We start from the raw sequence: 17,679 nt of genomic DNA, 5'->3' as shown, positions 1-17,679 counted from the left end.
ACTGCAGATTCCGGATTACATATTTAATAACATATTTACTGAGGCACCATGTAAAGGGTTCCGGGAGTCTCTAAAGAGCTGGAGCTACAAGAAGCCTAGGCAGGGTTAGAGTAACAAATGTGTCTATGAAGAGTGGGGATGAGTGGCATTTGCTGGGATATGGGTGTAAAGTTGATAAGGTCATGAAGGTTCAACAGATATTTATGGAGTGCCTAGTATGTGGTGGGAATAAGACTATTATCAAGGGCTCTAAAGCAGTCAGTGTACATTTTAGAGTGAAGAGGGGCATTGCAGGGTGCTAGTCCTCTTAAGCTCTGACCGGCAACCCAACCCCGTGGAAACTGGTATGCCCACTTTGAGGAGGTTGTCTGACCGTTCCAGGGTCAAGCTGCATCACTGCAAGGTAGAAACGATGGAGTGAGGCAGGCTTAGAGCCGATGTGCCTTCCAGGACAGGTAGGAGTTCCAGATAACAGCAACACATTGGACAACGGCCAACCTAAGGAACAGGAATAACACGATGAAGAGGAGGAAGGCTAAGCAGTGAGCAAGGGCTGGAGATGGGAGCATGAAATGGCAAAGGAGGGATCATGACAAAGGATTGGCAGGTTTAGGTCTCTTTCCTTCAGCACCTTTTTTTTTGAGACGGAGTCTCCTCTGTCGCCCAGGCTGGAGTGCAGTAGCACGATCTTGGCTCACTGCCTCCCGGGTTCAATCGATTCTCGTGCCTCAGCCTCCCAAGTAGCTGGGACTACAGGTGTGCTCCACCACACCTGGCTAATTTTTGTATTTTTAGGAGAGACAGGGTTTCACCATGTTGGCCAGGCTGGTCTCGAACTCCTGACCTCAAGTGAGCCACCCACCTCGGCCTCCCAAAGTGCTGGGATTACAGGTGTGAGCCACCACACCCAGCCCCTTCAGCACCCTATGAAGGGCCTGTGTGGCTTGCACTAAAGGACAACTGGCTCAAATTCTAGTGCCATCCCAGAGCTCTGTTTCCTGGCTGAGAGCCTCAAAGGCTAAATATTCAGCGGCTCTCTTGCCATGCATAGCTCTGTTAATCACAGAAAGGGCCCCTATCTGGGCCCCTTCTAAGTTCATTGATCTGTCTTGTACCAGCTGAGATTTCATCTTCCAAAATGTACAGACTACCATATAAAGTAGCATCTTTCTGTTTTAAATTAACCTTGCTCTGGTTTCAAAGAGTGTTGCAAAGGACCCTAATGTTTAGGATTTGGTTCATAAGTCTGTATTCCTTTTTTGTTTTTTGGGGTTTTTTTTGAGACGGAGTCTCGCTCTGTTGCCCAGGCTGGAGTGCGGTGGCAAGATCTTGGCTCACTGCAACCTCCGCCTCCCAGGTTCAAGCGATTCTCCTGCCTCAGCCTCCCGAGTAGCTGGGACTACAGGCACCTGCCACCACAGCCAGCTAATTTTTGTATTTTTAGTAGAGACAGGGTTTCAACATATTGGTCAGGCTGGTCTCGAATTCCTGACCTTGTGATCCACCTGCCTCAGCCTCCCAAAGTGTTGGGATTACAGGCGTGAGCCACTGTGTCCAGCCTTTTTTTTTTTTTTTTTTTTTTGGAGACAGGGTCTCACTCTGTCACCAGGCTGAAATGCAGTGGCACAATCTCAGTTCACAGCAACCTCCATCTCACAGGCTCAAGTGATCCTCCCACCTCAGCCTCCCGAGTAGCTGGGACTACAGGCACATGTTACCATGTGCCTGGCTAACTTTTTGTATTTTCTGTAGAGATGAGGTCTCACTATATTGCCCAGGCTGGTGTCAAACTCCTGGACTCAAGCAAACCTCTTGCCTCAGCCTCCCAAAGTGCTAGAATTACAGGTGAGAGCCACCGTGCCCAGCCAGTCTGTATTCGTTTTAGCTATGCTATTCATGTACATTTTGGCCCTGTTCCCTCTGAAGCGTTCCATATTTTCCCGTTCCCACGATCCTTCACCTTCAAGCATTTGAACCACACATCTTCAGTTCCGCTATCTTTTTGGGTGCAGTTCAGCAACTGTCTTTATCGTGAGTGTCTGGCCAGGCTCCTACTTGGCCTTCTGGTCTACCTCTCTGTCTAACCTAGGCTGCAGCACCCCAGCCACTGTCCCTCCAGATATGCCATCAAAGACGCAGCTCAGGTGGGATGGAGACAAGGGTGGTAGAAGCAGGATCCTCCCTAGGGAGATGAAGAAGGTCAGTGGGCAGACACTCTGGGACAGTTTCTGGAAATGGCAAGACATTCTGAATAACACGCTTGGGAATCTGAGGAACTCTGATCATGGCTCAGTGTTCCGTTTGGGGGTCTAAGGTAGCTCAAGGTTGAAATGAGAATCATTTTGTCTCCAACTGTTGGTAACGTGGGTCTTCCTTGATGGGTGGGGTAGGGGTGCAACATACCTGTAATGAAGGGGGACCAGGTAGAAGTTGGCTAACTGCACAGCAGGCCATAGCTGCAAGAGAGAATGTAAAGGTTGGATGGCTGCCCCACCACCTGACCCCAGACTCACTGTCTTGCCTGGCCCTACCCCAACTTCTGCACACAAGAAAAAGGTGAACAGTTGGGTGATGGCTTCCCTATTTATGGTGCCCATCCTGGGAATGAAAGAGTAATCCCAACGGAAGGGTTTCCCATGTCAGGGGGACCCCCCAATCCCAGGACAGTTCTAGACTTAAGGAAGCAGGAGAACAAGCAGTTGAGGTGTCAGCTCTTACATAGTAGCTGGTGATAAGGGCATCAGGATAATCCTGGGGAGACAGAGAAGGAACAAATTAACACTTGCGCCTCCAAGCAGCTCCCACTTCCCAGTGTGAATGTCACACACAGACTTGGGTTCAAAGAGCACATTCCTGCACCATAACCCTCAGCTCCTCTCCTCCATGGCCTGGGACTCTACCTGCACTTACCCCCTTTTTTATCCCTGTAAAACCTGTCTTCTTCCCCTGGGCTGTCAGCCCGCCAGCCAGAGACATTCTCCACACCTGCCCAGCTCACCCGCTGTAGTTTGGCCCAGTTGTCCTGGGCTGACAGTCCATTAAGTGCCCCTACCAGTGGGAGAAAGCAGCCTAGAAAACACGGGGCAAAGCCCCCCTAGGGAAGAGAAATTAAAGTCCTATAAGTGCTGAAATCCCCACCTACCCCCAACACAGCTCACCCTCCCCACTCTGTTCTCCTGCTCACCTGATCCAACAACATCTTCTTCAGTGCATCCACTTTGGTGGTGCCAGGGATGAACCGATCCAAAACCTTGTACCAGCCTCCTACCACAGGGCCCTGGAAGTAAACCCCAGATAGCAGCAGGCTGCAGTGAGGGAGCCCTAGGCCTCTACCTCACTAAGCTCCCTGCCCCAAGTATCAGAATAGGGGAAGTGGACACTAAGAAAAAAGAGGGCGGTAGGTTGGCTTAGGTGTGAGAGTCCAAGGGAAGCCAAAGGATGGCAAAGAACTAAGACCACTGTTGAGTCCACTGAAGCCCTGTTGAGGGGAGAACTTACCACAAAGACACAGCCCAGGGACACCATGGTCAGAGTCCGGCCTCTCTGGTGTTCCTGCAGACCCCGCCTCTCCACCAGCTGCTGTGAGATAATGTCACCCAGGCCCATCAGGGACCCTATGCAGGGTACACAGGTGTTGTCAGGACATCTCCTGGGATGGGCTGCCATTCCAAGGAGGGAGGGACATCTGCTGACCTCCACTGAGGCTCTGGTACTCTGAACCCCAGGGCTTCATTCTGGAAACAAATGACTAGTCCCTTCCTGCTGCCTCAAAGCCCTCACCTCCCCAATGATGGTGACACCTCATGTGTATTCTGTCAGAAACTGGGATGAGCAGACCCAGGTCCAGGAACTTTGCATTGAGCAGTAAAGGGAAGTCAGAGTCAGAAAGTATAGAGAGAGGAAGGAGAATTTAAGGCCACAGGGCTGAGAACCACAGACTGTCAGAATCAAAAGGGGCTTTAAGATAATTTAATGCAAACCACTTATTTTAGAGGTATGGGAACGAAGTCCAGGGTCCCACATAACCAGTAAGTGCAGGGCCAATGCAACAACCAGGTGGCTGGATTCCTAGACACTGTTCTTTCCAGGACTCAGCACAATGAATAAATCATGTGTAGAATGGTAGGAAACCCTGTTTTCTCCCCCAAGCCCAATGCAAGACCCTGCCAACAGCTTTCACCTTGGTCTAGGGGATCTCTATTTGTAGAGAACAGCAAGAATAACTTTTTTTTTTTAAAGACTGAGTCTCACTCTGTCGTCCAGGCTAGAGTGCAGTGGCGTGATCTTGGCTCACTGCAACCTCTGCCTCCCGATTCAAGCGATTCCCCTGCCTCAGCCTCTCAAGTAGCTGGGACTACAGGCACCCACCACCATGCCTGGCTATTTTTTGTATTTTTAGTAGAGATGGGGTTTTGCCATGTTAGCCAGGCTGATCTTGAACCCCTGACCTCAGGTGATCTGCTCACCTCGGCTTCTCAAAGTGCTGAGATTACAGGCATAAGCCACTGTGCCTGGCCAGAATAAATCTTTTTCTAAAACAAGAGTGCCGGCCTGGAATGGTGGCTCACACCTGTAATCCCGGCACTCTGGGAGGCTGAGGCAGGAGGATTGCTTGAGCCCAAGAGTTTGAGTCCAGCCTGGGCAATATAGCAAGACCCGACTTCTACAAAAAAAATTTTTTAAACAATTAGCTGGGCACGGTGGCACGTGCCTGTAGTCCCAGCTACTCAGGAGGCTGAAGTGGGAGGACTGCTTGAGCCCAGGAGGTCCAGGCTGCAGTGATCACGCCATTACACTGCTGCCTGGGCAACAGAGCAAGACCCTATCTCAAAAAGAAAAAAAAAGTAATAAAACAAGAGTGCTCAAATAGTCACAAGCAGGAAGATGACTGGTTGAGCTGATAAGAGTCCCCACAAGAAAGAGTCTTGGCCACCTCTTAGCACAATCAATCAGCTAAACCAAGATTTCCCCCATTCACAACCTTAGATTGAGTTGGCAATGGATATAGTGGCCATTTCCCTTCCAGGACTCTGCACCTGCTTCCCTTGCCCCAACTGCACAGATACCCAGCTCCAAGCAGCCCTATTTAGACACCCACACCCAGAAACTATGACAGAAATCATCACTGTTTACAGAGCCCCCAGTCCATTATGGTGGTGTGATGGTTTCTAGCAAATACACACTTACCAGGCCACTTGGGAGTGACCGTATGATTTCTGGCTCACCTGTCTATCTCACTGAGTAATGAGAGCCCCCCTCCAGACCCGCAGTCACACTGTCCCTGTGCCCTCAATTAGCACTGGACAAACACATCCTTCTGCCCCATTCCTTGGCCCGGAACTGGCTCTGACGTCCATGCTGGCTGCACACTCACTGCTGCACTCTTCCTCCACACCCTCTGCCCGGCCCTGCCCCTGAGCAGCCTAGTCAGTGGCAGCTGGGTATGGCTGAGAGCTGGGGTTGGGGATGGACACCCGTGGCTCACCTGGGCTACTGGCCATGGAGCAGCTCTGGGCACCCCCAGTCCTGCCTCGTCTCTCCCTGAAACTCCCAAAGTGGTGGGGGTCTTCCCAGAACACTGCGAGGCATGACCTCCCAGGGCCAAGGATAGAATCCTAGATACCTTTGTTATCCCATCCCCTCACCATACAGCTAAGCAAGCTACTGGTAGGTGCTCAGAAAATAAAGGGAAAACGTCAAATGTACTGTCCCAAACAGCAGCACGACTCTGAGAAAGGGCCTGAAGAATTCTTAAGTCGCCCAAAGGTCCAAGTCGGGTAGAAGGTACGAGGACGTCGGGGGAACTGCAGGTTTGCTCCCACCCGCACCCGGTTCCCTATCCCTCCAGTCAGGGATGAGAGGGAGCTGCTGCAGCCCTGCAGAAAGGGAAGAGTGCTGCCAAGAAGGCCAGGGGATGGTGAGGCAGAAAAGGCAGTCCTTTCTCAAATGAAGGGACCAACAGTGTAATGGTCTACTTTGGTAAGGTGTTTACAAAAGACTCTTACACATTTAATCCTCACAAAAGATCTGGGAGGTAGGTGGTCACACCTCCATTCATCCATTCATCCATTCATTCATTTATTTTTGAGATGGAGTCTCATTCTGTCGCCCAGGCTGGAGTGCAGTGGTGCGATCTCCGCTCACTGCAACTTCTGCCTTCCGGGTTCAAGCGATTCTCCTGCCTCAGCCTCCTGAGTAGCTGGGATTGCAGGTGCCCACCACCACACCTGGCTGATTTTTGTATTTTTAGTAGAGATGGGGTTTCACCATGTTGGCCAGGCTGGTCTCAAACTCCTGACCACAGGTGATCCACCCGCCTTGGCCGCCCAAAGTGTTGGGATTATAGGTGTGAGCCACTGCACCCGGCCTACACCCCCATTTAATGATGAGTCTTTGAGAGATGAGATGACTTGGTAAGGAGTGCAGTTGGAACTGAACCCAGGCCTTCTCTCAAGGAGGACCAAGGAGGCCAGGGTATTCCTGGCATGGGCTGAGATGGGCTCAGAGGTCGGCGGCACCAGGAGGCCCCTGTGGCTGCTCCCCTGCTGGGTGTTCCTGCCCAAGTGAGGCCCCAAAGGGCCTGCATATCAAAGGACATTCCCTAGACTAATGCACTTCCTCTCTGTCTTTACTCCCCCAAATTCCATCATTCTGCTCCTTGTCACCTCGTGGGGATGGCAGACAGCAATATTCCTGGGAAAGAAACAGAGAAGTGTGTGTTTTCACTCTTCATGACTTGCCAACAGTCACACAACAAGCTAGAGGCAGAGCTGGAATGAAAAGCCAAGTCCCTGACTTCTAGCCCCATAGTTCTGGAAGCCTGCAGCCTTGGAGAAAGATGGATTCAAGTCCCCCAGACTGTGCCCATCAAGCCTAAGGGACTACCAAGTGACAGGGCAGCAGTAGGGGTGAGTAGGTGGTATGTAGATCTGCAGTCCCTGACGGTTTATTTCAGAAGAGCAGCGCCCAGGGATTCCTTTGCCCACAGATGATCAGGCCCCCTGTGCCTGCAGCAACTCCAAGGTGGTATAAGGCTTTGGAGCAAGCATAGAGCAAGCCTGCTTTTCCAGCCCAAGTGCCCCTTTGGGCAGGAAGGACCCAGACATTCAGATTCCTCATCCCACATTTCCCAACCCAGAGCCCAAACAGACCCAAACCACCCCAGCCTCTGGGAGATCTCCTGGATATATTTGGTTGGTCTGGACTCTCCAGTGCTCTGGGCCCCCTCCCCTTGGACTTGTTTCTAGGGAGTTGGGACTGGAGGCCTGCAGACACATAATGGCCAGAGGCCTGATGGGGCAGGGCTAGGGGCTGCTGGGCAGTGATGCCCAATGACAGGCTGGGCGTGGAGCCCAGCGAGCAGATGCTGGCGCAGGTGTGACATCATGCCCCTGGGTAGGTGCCAGTTCTCATGCCGTCACTCCCGACCAGATCCAGCGGCCAGGGGGAAGGGAGCCTGCCTCTGAGCAGATCGATTTGGGACCACTTCCTGCCCACTAGTGGAAAAGCCCCAACTTCCACACCCTCTTCCCGGGCATGGGCGGGGTAAATTCCCTACTTCTCCTATTTTGTTCCTCTACTTACTTTTGTGGCTTTTGAGTTTCATGTGCAGAAGGCAGAGGGGCAAGAAGTGGCTTCTTGGAGTGAGGAGCAGGAAGCGTGTCCTTCAGTCCAGGAGGCCTGGGTCAGCAGGTATAGCTACTGGCATGGGGCCAGCAGTGCTGCCTTCCTCCCCAGAAGTCTGCAAACATTAGTTAGCTGCCTAGGATAGGGGCTTAGTCTGGCACAGAGCCCAGAGGGAGTGGAAGCCCAGCAGCGGGAGGGGAGTGGATCCTCTGGGATTATTCTGAATGCTCTCCCATTTCTGACCTGAACCCATCCTACTGCTAGAAAATGAGACAAAACGGGTAGTTTTGCAGCTTGTTACGTATCTAAGCTCAGATCAGCTGGGGTTGCACTCAGCATCTGGAGGCTCCAGTAGTCTCAAGTGCAAGGCAGTATGGTGGGCAGTGCCCTAGGTTATAACGCCAGCTCAGCCACTGACTATCTGAGACCTCAGTGCATGACATTCCCACTCCTGCCTCAGTTTCCTTCTCTGCAGTCTCTTGGGCTGGACAGGATTGTCTGTAAGGCCTATTGAGCTCTCATACCCTGGCTTAATTCAGACTCCAGGGAAACCAGTATTTGTAAGAGCTCAGCTGCTCCCACAGCAGGACCAAGTAGACTAAGATGGATGAAGCTCGGCCCTGGGCCCACTGGAGAGTGGAAGGGCCCTCAAAGAAGGAAGGGATAAGGCTGACTCACACTCCATAGAACATACAGCAAACCTTTCCCCAGGCTACCTTGTTCCGGACTCTGGCTTGGCCAAAACTGGTATACTAGACATTTCTTTTGAATCATTTCAAATGTTCTTGATTCACTATCTCTTACTCCAGCCATTGCTGCAGTTCCACTGGATAGATTCTTGCTTCAGGCCTGTACCACACCTGGGCCTTTGCTATTGTTGGCTGCAGTGACTATGCATGTGTGAACTAGTAGCGGAGGGGAGTTATCCCATGAGGTCAATCTTTTTTTTTTTTTTTTTTTTTTTTTGAGACAGAGTCTTGCTTTGTCACCCAGGCTGGAGTGCAGTGGCACAATCTCAGCTCACTGCAACCTCTGCCTCACAGGTTCAAGCAATTCTCCTGTCTCGGCCTCCCAAGTAGCTGGGACTACAGGCACCTGCCACCACACCCAGATAATTTTTGTATTTTTAGCAGAGATGGGGTTTCACCTTGTTGGTCAGGCTGGTCTCGAACTCCTGACCTCAGGTTATCCACCCACATCAGCCTCCCAAAGCGCAGGGATTACAGGCCTGAGCCACTGCGCCCGGCCTTTTTTTTTTTTCAGATGGAGTCTCGCTCTGTCGTCTAGGCTGGAGTGCAGTGGCAGGATCTTGGTTCACTGCAACCTCTACCTCCTGGGTTCAAGCAATTCTCCTGCCTCAGCCTCCTGAGTAGCTGGGATTACAGGCATGCGCCACCATGCCCGGCTAATTTTTGTATTTTTAGTAGAGACGGGACTTCACCATGTTGGCCAGGCTGGTCTCGAACTCCTTACCTCAAGTGATCTGCCCGCCTCTGCCTCCCAAAGTGCTGGTGAGCCACCACACCCAGCCTGGGGTAAGTCTTTGGAATCTTTGACCAATGTGGGATGGGAGTGGCAGATAAAGGTTTCTTCTTTTCTCTAGAAAATAGCTATTCATCCAGACAGTCCTAAGGAGTATTTCTTTTCTTTTTTTTTTTTTTTTGGAGATGGAGTCTCGCTCTGTCGCCCAGGCTGGAGTGCTGTAGCACGATCTCAGCTCACTGCAACCTCCGCCTCCCAGGCTCAAGCAATTTTCCTGCCTCAGTCTCCCGAGCAGCTGGGATTACAGGCACCCACCACCATGCCCAGCTAATTTTTGTATTTCTAGTGGAGACGGGGTTTCACCATGTTGGCCAGGCTGGTCTCAAACTTCCGACCTCCGGTGATCCGCCCACCTCAGCCTCCCAAAGTGCTGGGATTACAGGCATGAGCCACCACGCCCAGCCACTTTAAGGAGTATTTCAAAAAGCTTCTCAGTTCCAAGGGACTGAGCAACAGCTGCCCTTAGCAGTGGCTAATTCAATAATGCATCCTTAGAGTGGCTCTCCCTCTTTCCCTCCATGGGATCACTTCCTACTACCTAACAAGGTATCTGCACATAAGCTTCAGGCTCTGCTTTCCGGAACCCAAGGCTAAGATAGTGATCCATGTTCAGATTATGGCAAGTGGAACAAACCTAACCCAAACGCCACTATAAAAAGAATAAAGCTTGGGCAACATGGCAAAACCCCATCTCTACTAAAAAACAAAAGAAATTAGCTGGGCATGGTGGTGCAAGCCCGTGGTCCCAACCACTCGGGAGGCTAAGGCAGAGGATCCTCTGTTGCCCAGGCTGGAGTGCAGTGGCACAGTCACAGTTCAGGATGGGATCATGCCACTGCACTCCAGCCTGGGCAAAAGAGCAAGACCCCGTCTCAAATAATAATAATAATAATAATAAAATAGTTTATTGTGCCTGTGTTGCCAACACTCATAGAAAGAACCAACCTGTTGAGTCTTTAAGTTCATTGAGCATTTAAAAACATTTCCAGGTGGGGCGTACTGGATCACACCTGTAATCCTAGTACTCTGGGAGGCTGAGGTGGGCGGATCACTTGAGGTCAGGAGTTCAAGACTAGCCTGGCCAACATGGAGAAAGCCCATCTCTACTAAAAATACAAAAAAGTAGCCTGGTGTGGTGCTGTGCACTTGTAGTCCCAGCTACTCAGGAGGCTGAAGCATGAGAATTGCTTGAACCCAGGAGGCGGAGGTTGCAGTGAGCTGATATAGCACCACCACTCTCCAGCCTGGGTAACAGGGTGACACCTTATCTCAAAAAAAAAGAAAAAAGAAAAAGAAAAAGAAAAAAAGGCTGAGCTCAGTGGCTCACGCCTGTAATCCCAGCACTTTAGGAGGCCGAGGCGGGTGAATCACGAGGTCAAGTGTCCGAGACCAGCCTGGCCAACATGGTGAAATCCCGTCTCTACTAAAAATAGAAAAAATTAGCTGGGCGTGGTGGCGCATGCCTATAATCCCAGCTGCTGGGGAGGCTGAGGCAGGAGAATCACTTCAACCCGGGAGGCAGAGGTTGCAGTGAGTCGAGATCACGCCACTGCACTCCAGCCCGGGCAACAGTGCAAGACTCCATCTTGAAGAAAAAAAAAAAAAGAAAAAAAAAGTCCAAAACCTTTTCACAGTGATACTCCTATACTGACCCTGTGAAGTCATATAACTAAACTCAAGATTTTTTTTGTTGATTTTTTTTTTTTTTGAGATAGAGTTTCGCTCTTGTTGCCCAGGCTGGAGTGCATTGGCACAATCTTGGCTCACCGCAACCTCTGCTTCATGGGTTCAAGTGATTCTCCTGCCTCAGCCTCCCAAGTAGCTGGGAATACAGGCATGCGCCACCATACCCGGCTAATTTTGTATTTTCAGTAGAGACAGGGTTTCACCATGTTAGCCAGGTTGGTCTCGATCTCCTGACCTCGTGATCCGCCCACCTCGGCGTCCCAAAGTGCTGGGATTACAGGTGTGAGCCACCGCGCCCAGTCCCTAAACTCAAGTTTTAAAAGAGGAAACTAAGGCTCAAAGAAGCTTACTGACTTGTCCTGATTAATGCACCTACTAGGTGCTATGGTTTTAAGATTCAAATCCTGGTCTTCTAAGTCTGAAATCTCTGTACTGTTTTCCAGTGTGATGAGCTATCCCATGGGACCTTAGGAACTACTGTGCTGGGGTCCAAAAATGGCTCAGTGAACTAAAGCCACTTGCACCTTTTATTTGTAGTTTGATCCAAATACAGTGAACAGCAGGAAAGGAAAAGTCTGAATGGTCTGAAAAAGTCTGGGAAAAGTGCTGGGAGGCTACATTTTGCTTCAGGGCTGAGCTGGGACATCAGCATAGCCTCAGGAAGACTGAGGCTGTGGAGCTGAAGGGCTCCAGCTCCAAGAGCCCAGAACTCCAGCCACATGTCGGCACCTAGGCCTCCTTGGAGCTCTAGCTCCTGCCCTTGTCAGCTGCAGATGCCTTAGGTAGGGAAATATAAGGACTCTTTCCCTCCCTATTCTTGATGACCACAAGGGGGAATCTTCCATCTGGCAGTTATGGGCCCTGAGGGAATCTGAGCCTGGGCAAAGGGCCCAGCGTGTCAGTTCCCATCATAGCCACACTGTCCAGCATGAGTCACCACACACGTAGCCAGGTGAGTCATACAGGCTGACGGACGCTGAGGACAGGACAAGAGGTGGTTAGGCACCGGAGACTGGAGAGGGGCCCAGGGAAGGGCCAAAGAATCCATCTCCTGGCCATTCATGCAGTTAAGTTTCTGTGCTGATGTAGGGCTGTTCTGGTCACAGGATCCCTATTCCACTCTGGCCTTCAGTAGCCCCCAATCCCTTCCAATAGTCCTCTTCTCAGAAGGCCAGTCATCACTAGAATCCTGTTCCCCTTCTCTAAACATGGGCAAGACCTCATCTTAATGTGATCACTCTTTGCACCCCAATGTTCTAAGGCCTTCTGTCATTCCCCCTCTAAGACTTACTTATCTTCATGCCATCCTCTTACATTAGCTAACTTGCAAAATGAAGATGGTAACAAATGCAGGTAGGTCACTGCATTCCCTCTGTGAGGTTAGTACTCAATCACTGCATTTGGAGTGACTGGTATCTGACCACTCCAAATGGATCAGGATGGAGTGATCAGATACCAATATACTAACCTTGGAGATACATATTTAGGCAGTAAATGATAACAAAAGCAAATGAATGATATAAACAAAACTCAGGAAATTTTGGGTGAATTACGGAGAGGCGCTCAAGAGGTCTCAAAGCTGATTACTGACACAGGAGTGTTCGGTTTTAATGCCATTTAAACTGTACATACACATCTTAATCATTCTTTTGTATGTTTCACAATAAAAAATACCAAGAAAAACTGGGGTAAGAGTCTTGATTCAGCACTTATTAGGTGTGATCTAATGTGGACTCAAGTAACCCTCCTAGCTCACACACCTTTGTGGGGGCCCTATGCCATAACGTATATGAAAGTGCTTTGCATACGGTAACGTGTTTTCCAAGCTGAGGCCTCCTGGGGCAATGCCTTTATCCTTCAGGACTGACTGTTCAGCTTTTTGAGGACTTTGAAATCCTAAAACCCTACTGCACAGCTTGGCCAACTACGCATACCCCTTAAAAACAGCCTTGGGGACCACCCTCCAAAACAGACTGGGGACACTGTAGGATGAAAGACAGCCAACCCTTCAAGAGAGCTGAATAGAAACAGGAAGTGAGGCTGGTGCAGTGGGGCAAGGCTCTGGCTTCCAAATCAGTCTGCCCTGGTCCCACTCAAGTCCTAGAGGGACACTCACCAGCTGTCAGGACCTGTACTTTCCACGGGTGAGCAGCCAGGGCCCGCTGGTATGCCCGCCAGAGTGCCATGCTTCCTGTCAAGCCAAGAGGAGAGGGGGTCACCCCCACCGTCCCTCTCCACGACTAAGAAGCCGCCTGACATTCCCTTGTGCCCACTCCCTTCCCCTTCCCACTTCCAATGTGACTTAAAGGGGCAGAGGCCACATGAGGGATGCTTCCCAGACAGCTTCCTGTCGCAGGAGTCGCCTTAGACAATTGGGGAAGAGAGAAAGGCTGTGGGAAGCTATGGACTCCTGGTAGCAGCCATCAGCCACCCCAACCTCAGTCCTGAAGCCAGACCACCTGGAGGCCTCCGTTCCCGACGGAGACACTCATGAGGACAGCTTTGCTCTGGCTTCTACCCAGAGCTTGGGTGCCTCAAAAGATAGCTTGGAGTCCGTCTCCAGATTCAGACTTGGTTGGAACCAGTTTGTAACCTTCCTGAGTCCAACTCCAAACCGAAAATAGGGCCCGTCACTGCCCGGATATAGGATGACCACACACCTTGTGGGCACTCATGGCTTGCGACGCTTTAAGCCAGAGACCGCAGATCACCCGCCACTCACCTGATCGCGAGCTGGGCGCGGAGCCTCCCTCCCACGTGACAGGCTGGCCTAGGAACTTCCGCCACAAGTCCCGCCCCTTCCTCCCAGCGTCTTTCGGATTACGCAGCCAGGACAGGAATGGGGGTGGACCGAGCCGTGAATACCCGTGGAGAGCGGCCTAACTCGGCCACCCACTCTGTGAGAGACCCCTTTTCCAGCTGGACTGTGCCGGACCCTGGTGTGGGGCCCGCCAGCCATATTTCTCACCTAAGTTCGACCCTCTGCCTCCTCCTGCCCCTTCTCTCCCTGCGAGACCCGGGCCTCTCTCGATCCGGTAGTCTCATTGTTCAGCCCACCCTCCCCGCATAACTGGCCGTAACTACGATCCTTGTCTCAGCAATCGTAGTTAGGGAACTATAAGTTATAGTTAAGTGCGTGTTTTGTCTCTAGGTTCTTCACTGGCCTCAACTGTGAGCTCATGAGTGGGTAAAACTGGGGTCGTTCATATTTGTCGTCCTCATAGCAACTATTTCAGTGCTTTGCCGCAAACAGCCACTTAAGAAGTACTGCATATGTATGATTCTTCCACAGAAAGCATTGGAATTAGAACCTCAGAAGACATTAGGTATTGGCTCCCAAACTAACGGGCTGTGCAGCCTTGGTCATGACTAGACTTGATGTTAAGGCTCTGCTCTGTAAAATGAGGGAGGTTACACTATTGACTTTCCAAACTCGGCTCCTCAGTTCTAGGGATTTTTCAGATGTTTGTGTGTGGGGATGAGAGGGGCAGCATTACTACAGCTGCTTCTCCAACTTTTTTTTCCATGTATATACTTCTCAAAAGACCCATTTTTAACGGGGCCCACAACTGCATGTTTGAAAACCAGTAAGCTAGGTGATTTCTTAATCCCCTTCCAGCTCTAACATTCTAAGAGTCTGTGAATATAGAGCAATATCCTTTCTAGAGCGTTGGAAATGTCTACAATATCCCTGGCAATGGACTTGTCAGGCTGGCAGGCTTTACTTATCTCCAGGGAGCCCACACGTCAGGAGGCACACTCTTTCAGGCTCTCCACCTGCCCAGCTCCACCCCCAATTTACTCAATTCCTTTATGATTAAGGCAGGGAGACTCCTGCCACAAATCCTGGAGAAACAGAGTAAGGAAGCAAGAGAAGTCAATGTCACAAACATTTAACTAAAATGCTATTTGCAAAACAGCATGCTAGAGGAGTGAACTAACAAAAGTAAATGTAATAGGAGACCAAATGTGGTAGGCTGTAAAGTTATATTCTGAAGTTAGACTGAGTTCAAATCCCCAGCACCACCACTTACTAGTTATATGACCTTGACCTTTTACAGACAGCTTACCCTCTCCAACTCTTTTAAGTAAAATGGCAATACCTACCTCACACAAGTGACACATGCGAAGTGCCTAAAATGGATCAAGTGCTTAATGCCTGTTTATCCTTTTTCCTTCCTTCCCCCTTGGGAACACAAGGGAGGGAGACTATTTTTTACTGGAGAAAACTGGGAAGCTCTTTGGTGAAGGTGGAATTTGAGCTGGGACCGTGAAGGATGAATTGAACTCAGGTGAAGATGGTGGAAAAAGACACTCTGGTGAAGGGAGGAGTATGAGAAGAGGAATAAAGGTAGAGAAGTGTATGAACAATGGATAGTATGAAGTGGGTATATTGGGAGGGAGGGTTAGAAAGAGAAAAAGCTTCTGGTAGAGAAAAAGAACAAGGTCAAGACTAGGGCTGAGACTCAGTTGCGGAAGCAGGGCTGCCAGCACCAATCTACAGCCTCAAGTGTGGATCCCCAGGTCTCATCTTTTCTACCACTGAAAATAGGAAGGGGGCGGCCCTGGAGAATTGAGTAAAGCTTCTCTTCGACAGAAGGCACTTGCGTAACAGCTCAAAAAACAAAACTGGCTCAATGTGAGCTGGATCCCAATAGGGTAGTGCAACACTTGGCTTCTTTGCACTGACATGGGTTGTGGTCTCTGCTGTTGATAGACTTGGGTTTCCTCCAGGTCTGTTTTCCCATCTGTACAGGATAGGGGCTGAACTCTTTTTGAGACGGAGTCTCGCTCCGTCACCCAGGCTGGAGTGCAGTGGCAGGATCTCGGCTCACTGCAACCTCTGCCTCCCAGGTTCAAATGATTCTTCTGCCTCAGCCTCCCGAGTAGCTGGGATTGCAGGTGTGTGCCATCACACCTGGCTAATTTTTTACATTTTTGGTAGAGACGGGGTTTCACCATACGTTGGCCAGGCTGGTCTCGAACTTCTGACCTCAAGTAATCCGTCTGCCTTGGCCTCCCAAAGTGTTGGGATTACAGGCGTGAGCCACCACACCTGGCCGGGACTAAACTTCTTGATCGCTTCTTCTTAAAGGAGATTTTCTGATAGATGATAAAGTCCCTACACTACATACTCGACCAGTCTAGAATGCCAGAGGGTTTTGTTCCAGGTAGGCACTGATCTCATCTCCACTCTGTCCAAAAAGCAGCTGCCTGTTTTTTTCTATTTCCTGAGGTCATCCAACTATTTCCCTCCAAACCCCAGCCTATACTCCTAGGCATTTCAAGACCATGGTTTGCCTATTTCTCATTACTGGGGTGTGTCCTTGCTTAGGAGGCAGTATCATAGTCACTGTGAGTCTGCAGCATCCCACAAGAGGACTCTAACAAGATGAGATATAACAATACATTACAGTACTTGGGTTCTAAACACCTCCTATACATAGAACTGAAGTAGGTAAACATTCTAATGAGTCAACAATGTGACAGTATCATGAAGGATCAAAAATCATGACGTGTAAAAGAATGGTTGAAGTAACTGAAGATATTTAATCTAGAGAAGATTTGGGAAACACATGATAGCTATGGTTAAATACTTAACAGGGCAATCACAGGGAAGATGACTAGATTTCCTAACATCCATGAGTGAAATTTATAGAAGTATACTCTCTGACTTGATATAAAGGAAGATTTTAAAAAACATGACTGTTCAGGAGTGTTCAAGTAGGGTCAGATGACCAGTGATTGGGAATACTTCGTAAGCAGGAGCAAGTAAGATCTGAGCCACTGTTCTATCAGTAGGGTGTCTGTGGTATTCCTTGGTCAAAGAAGTACTCTAAGCAACTTCAGTCTCACGAATTACTATCACCCTCGTGGGCATACATGATGGTTACCCTAAAGAGGAAGTTTCAGAAGGCAGTAATATTGGATCCTGGAATAGTCAGACAGGAGCCTTCATGCAGATACCCTTTTCAGTTCTCCATACACCCATTCACAAGTGGTCGCAAAAACACCCAGTACCTTTACTTGGCTTTACCCACTTAACAATATGCTCAATATGAGCAGTTTGACTCCCAAGCCTAGGTCAGGCCTGAGTGTTTCTCATGAGCCATAGTCTTAGGCTGAGGAGCCTTGAGAGTTGGTGGAGGGAGAGCCCCCCTGCCCGCAGGGGGCTGTGATCACAGAAGTCTGTAGAAAGAGTGGGATCTAAGGAGTCCTGGGGAGGCAGGCCTAAAGGTCCAGGCCTGGCATGATCACTGTCCAGGGAAGGCCCCCAGTTCCTATGGCTCTGTGCATAGGGGCCATTTGTTCTTGACCAACTTCACTCCAAGGATCTGGTGTGGGCCAAGGCTAGGGAGTGGGCAGAAGGCGATGGCTGGTTGGAGAGAAGCCAGGCCGTCTAGTGGGGGAGGATGGTTGGAACATAGCATTGAAGTGGGCTCGGCTTTCAAGCTGCATACGGTGGCCCAGTGGGGAGGCGAGTCCACGGACAAAATGGATTCGAACCAGCCCTGACTGCCCCCCAGATACCAGCCATCCATAGGAGTCCAGGTTTGGGCTGAAACGTACCTGTGAAGAGAACAGAAAACAAGAGAGAGATGCTCATGGGTGGTGCTTTAGGGTGACTCCTAGCTGTATGAACAAAAAAAAAAAAATGAGCCACAATCTGAAAGGACAGGACCATGAGGGGTGACAGAGGTAAGAATGAAAAGCCAGTGAATGAGGTACGTCTGTCATGCTCTGTAGGAGGAGGAGGTTGTCATCTGTGTAACCTTTTCATCTACCATTTCATCAGCCCCAGGCCCAGAACTGGGGGGAAATGAG

General features: G+C 50.1%; 2 protein-coding genes across 11 annotated transcripts in view; both read right to left on the bottom strand.

Annotated features, from left to right (window-relative positions):
- Window positions 1–8: 8 nt before the first annotated feature.
- Window positions 9–13,638, bottom strand: MPV17 (mitochondrial inner membrane protein MPV17). 7 transcript variants are annotated; one of them, XM_063696002.1, is made up of 9 exons: window positions 13,577–13,620; window positions 12,971–13,045; window positions 7,585–7,680; window positions 3,499–3,614; window positions 3,185–3,277; window positions 2,999–3,094; window positions 2,719–2,751; window positions 2,404–2,456; window positions 9–498 (listed from the first exon to the last, which is right to left on the bottom strand). In XM_063696002.1, the coding sequence occupies exons 3-9, from the start codon at window positions 7,604–7,606 to the stop codon at window positions 429–431; spliced, it is 483 nt and encodes a 160-aa protein (XP_063552072.1). In that variant the 5' UTR covers window positions 7,607–7,680; window positions 12,971–13,045; window positions 13,577–13,620; the 3' UTR covers window positions 9–428. The 7 variants fall into 7 exon arrangements, with proteins under 7 accessions (XP_063552072.1, XP_004029044.2, XP_055233612.2 ...); XM_004028995.4 differs by lacking the exon at window positions 7,585–7,680 and having other exon boundaries at window positions 13,577–13,638; XM_055377637.2 differs by lacking the exon at window positions 7,585–7,680 and having other exon boundaries at window positions 13,515–13,596.
- Window positions 13,639–16,384: 2,746 nt separating this feature from the next.
- The window catches only part of GTF3C2 (general transcription factor IIIC subunit 2), a 31,177-nt gene continuing 29,882 nt past the window's right edge, over window positions 16,385–17,679 (bottom strand). For all 4 annotated transcript variants that reach the window (XM_063695997.1, XM_019021267.3, XM_004028991.4 and 1 more), the window contains one exon: window positions 16,385–17,424. In XM_063695997.1, coding sequence (XP_063552067.1) covers window positions 17,206–17,424 — 219 coding nt within the window. In that variant the 3' untranslated portion in view covers window positions 16,385–17,205. The remainder of the gene's footprint in view (window positions 17,425–17,679) is intronic.

This window comes from Gorilla gorilla, chromosome 12 (genome assembly GCF_029281585.2).
Source record: "Gorilla gorilla gorilla isolate KB3781 chromosome 12, NHGRI_mGorGor1-v2.1_pri, whole genome shotgun sequence".
NCBI classification, from domain to species: Eukaryota; Metazoa; Chordata; class Mammalia; order Primates; family Hominidae; genus Gorilla; species Gorilla gorilla.
This window is presented reverse-complemented; position numbering and strand designations above follow the sequence as displayed.

Coding starts and splice junctions, on each gene's coding strand:
- MPV17 (XM_004028995.4), bottom strand. CDS start 13,040: ATGGCACTCTGGCGGGCATACCAGCGGGCCCTGGCTGCTCACCCGTGG. Junction 3,278..3,498: donor CCCTGGGCTGTGTCTTTGTG/GTAAGTTCTCCC, acceptor GTTTACTTCCAG/GGCCCTGTGGTAGGAGGCTG. Junction 499..2,403: donor CTGGTCCCCCTTCATTACAG/GTATGTTGCACC, acceptor CCTGTTCCTTAG/GTTGGCCGTTGTCCAATGTG.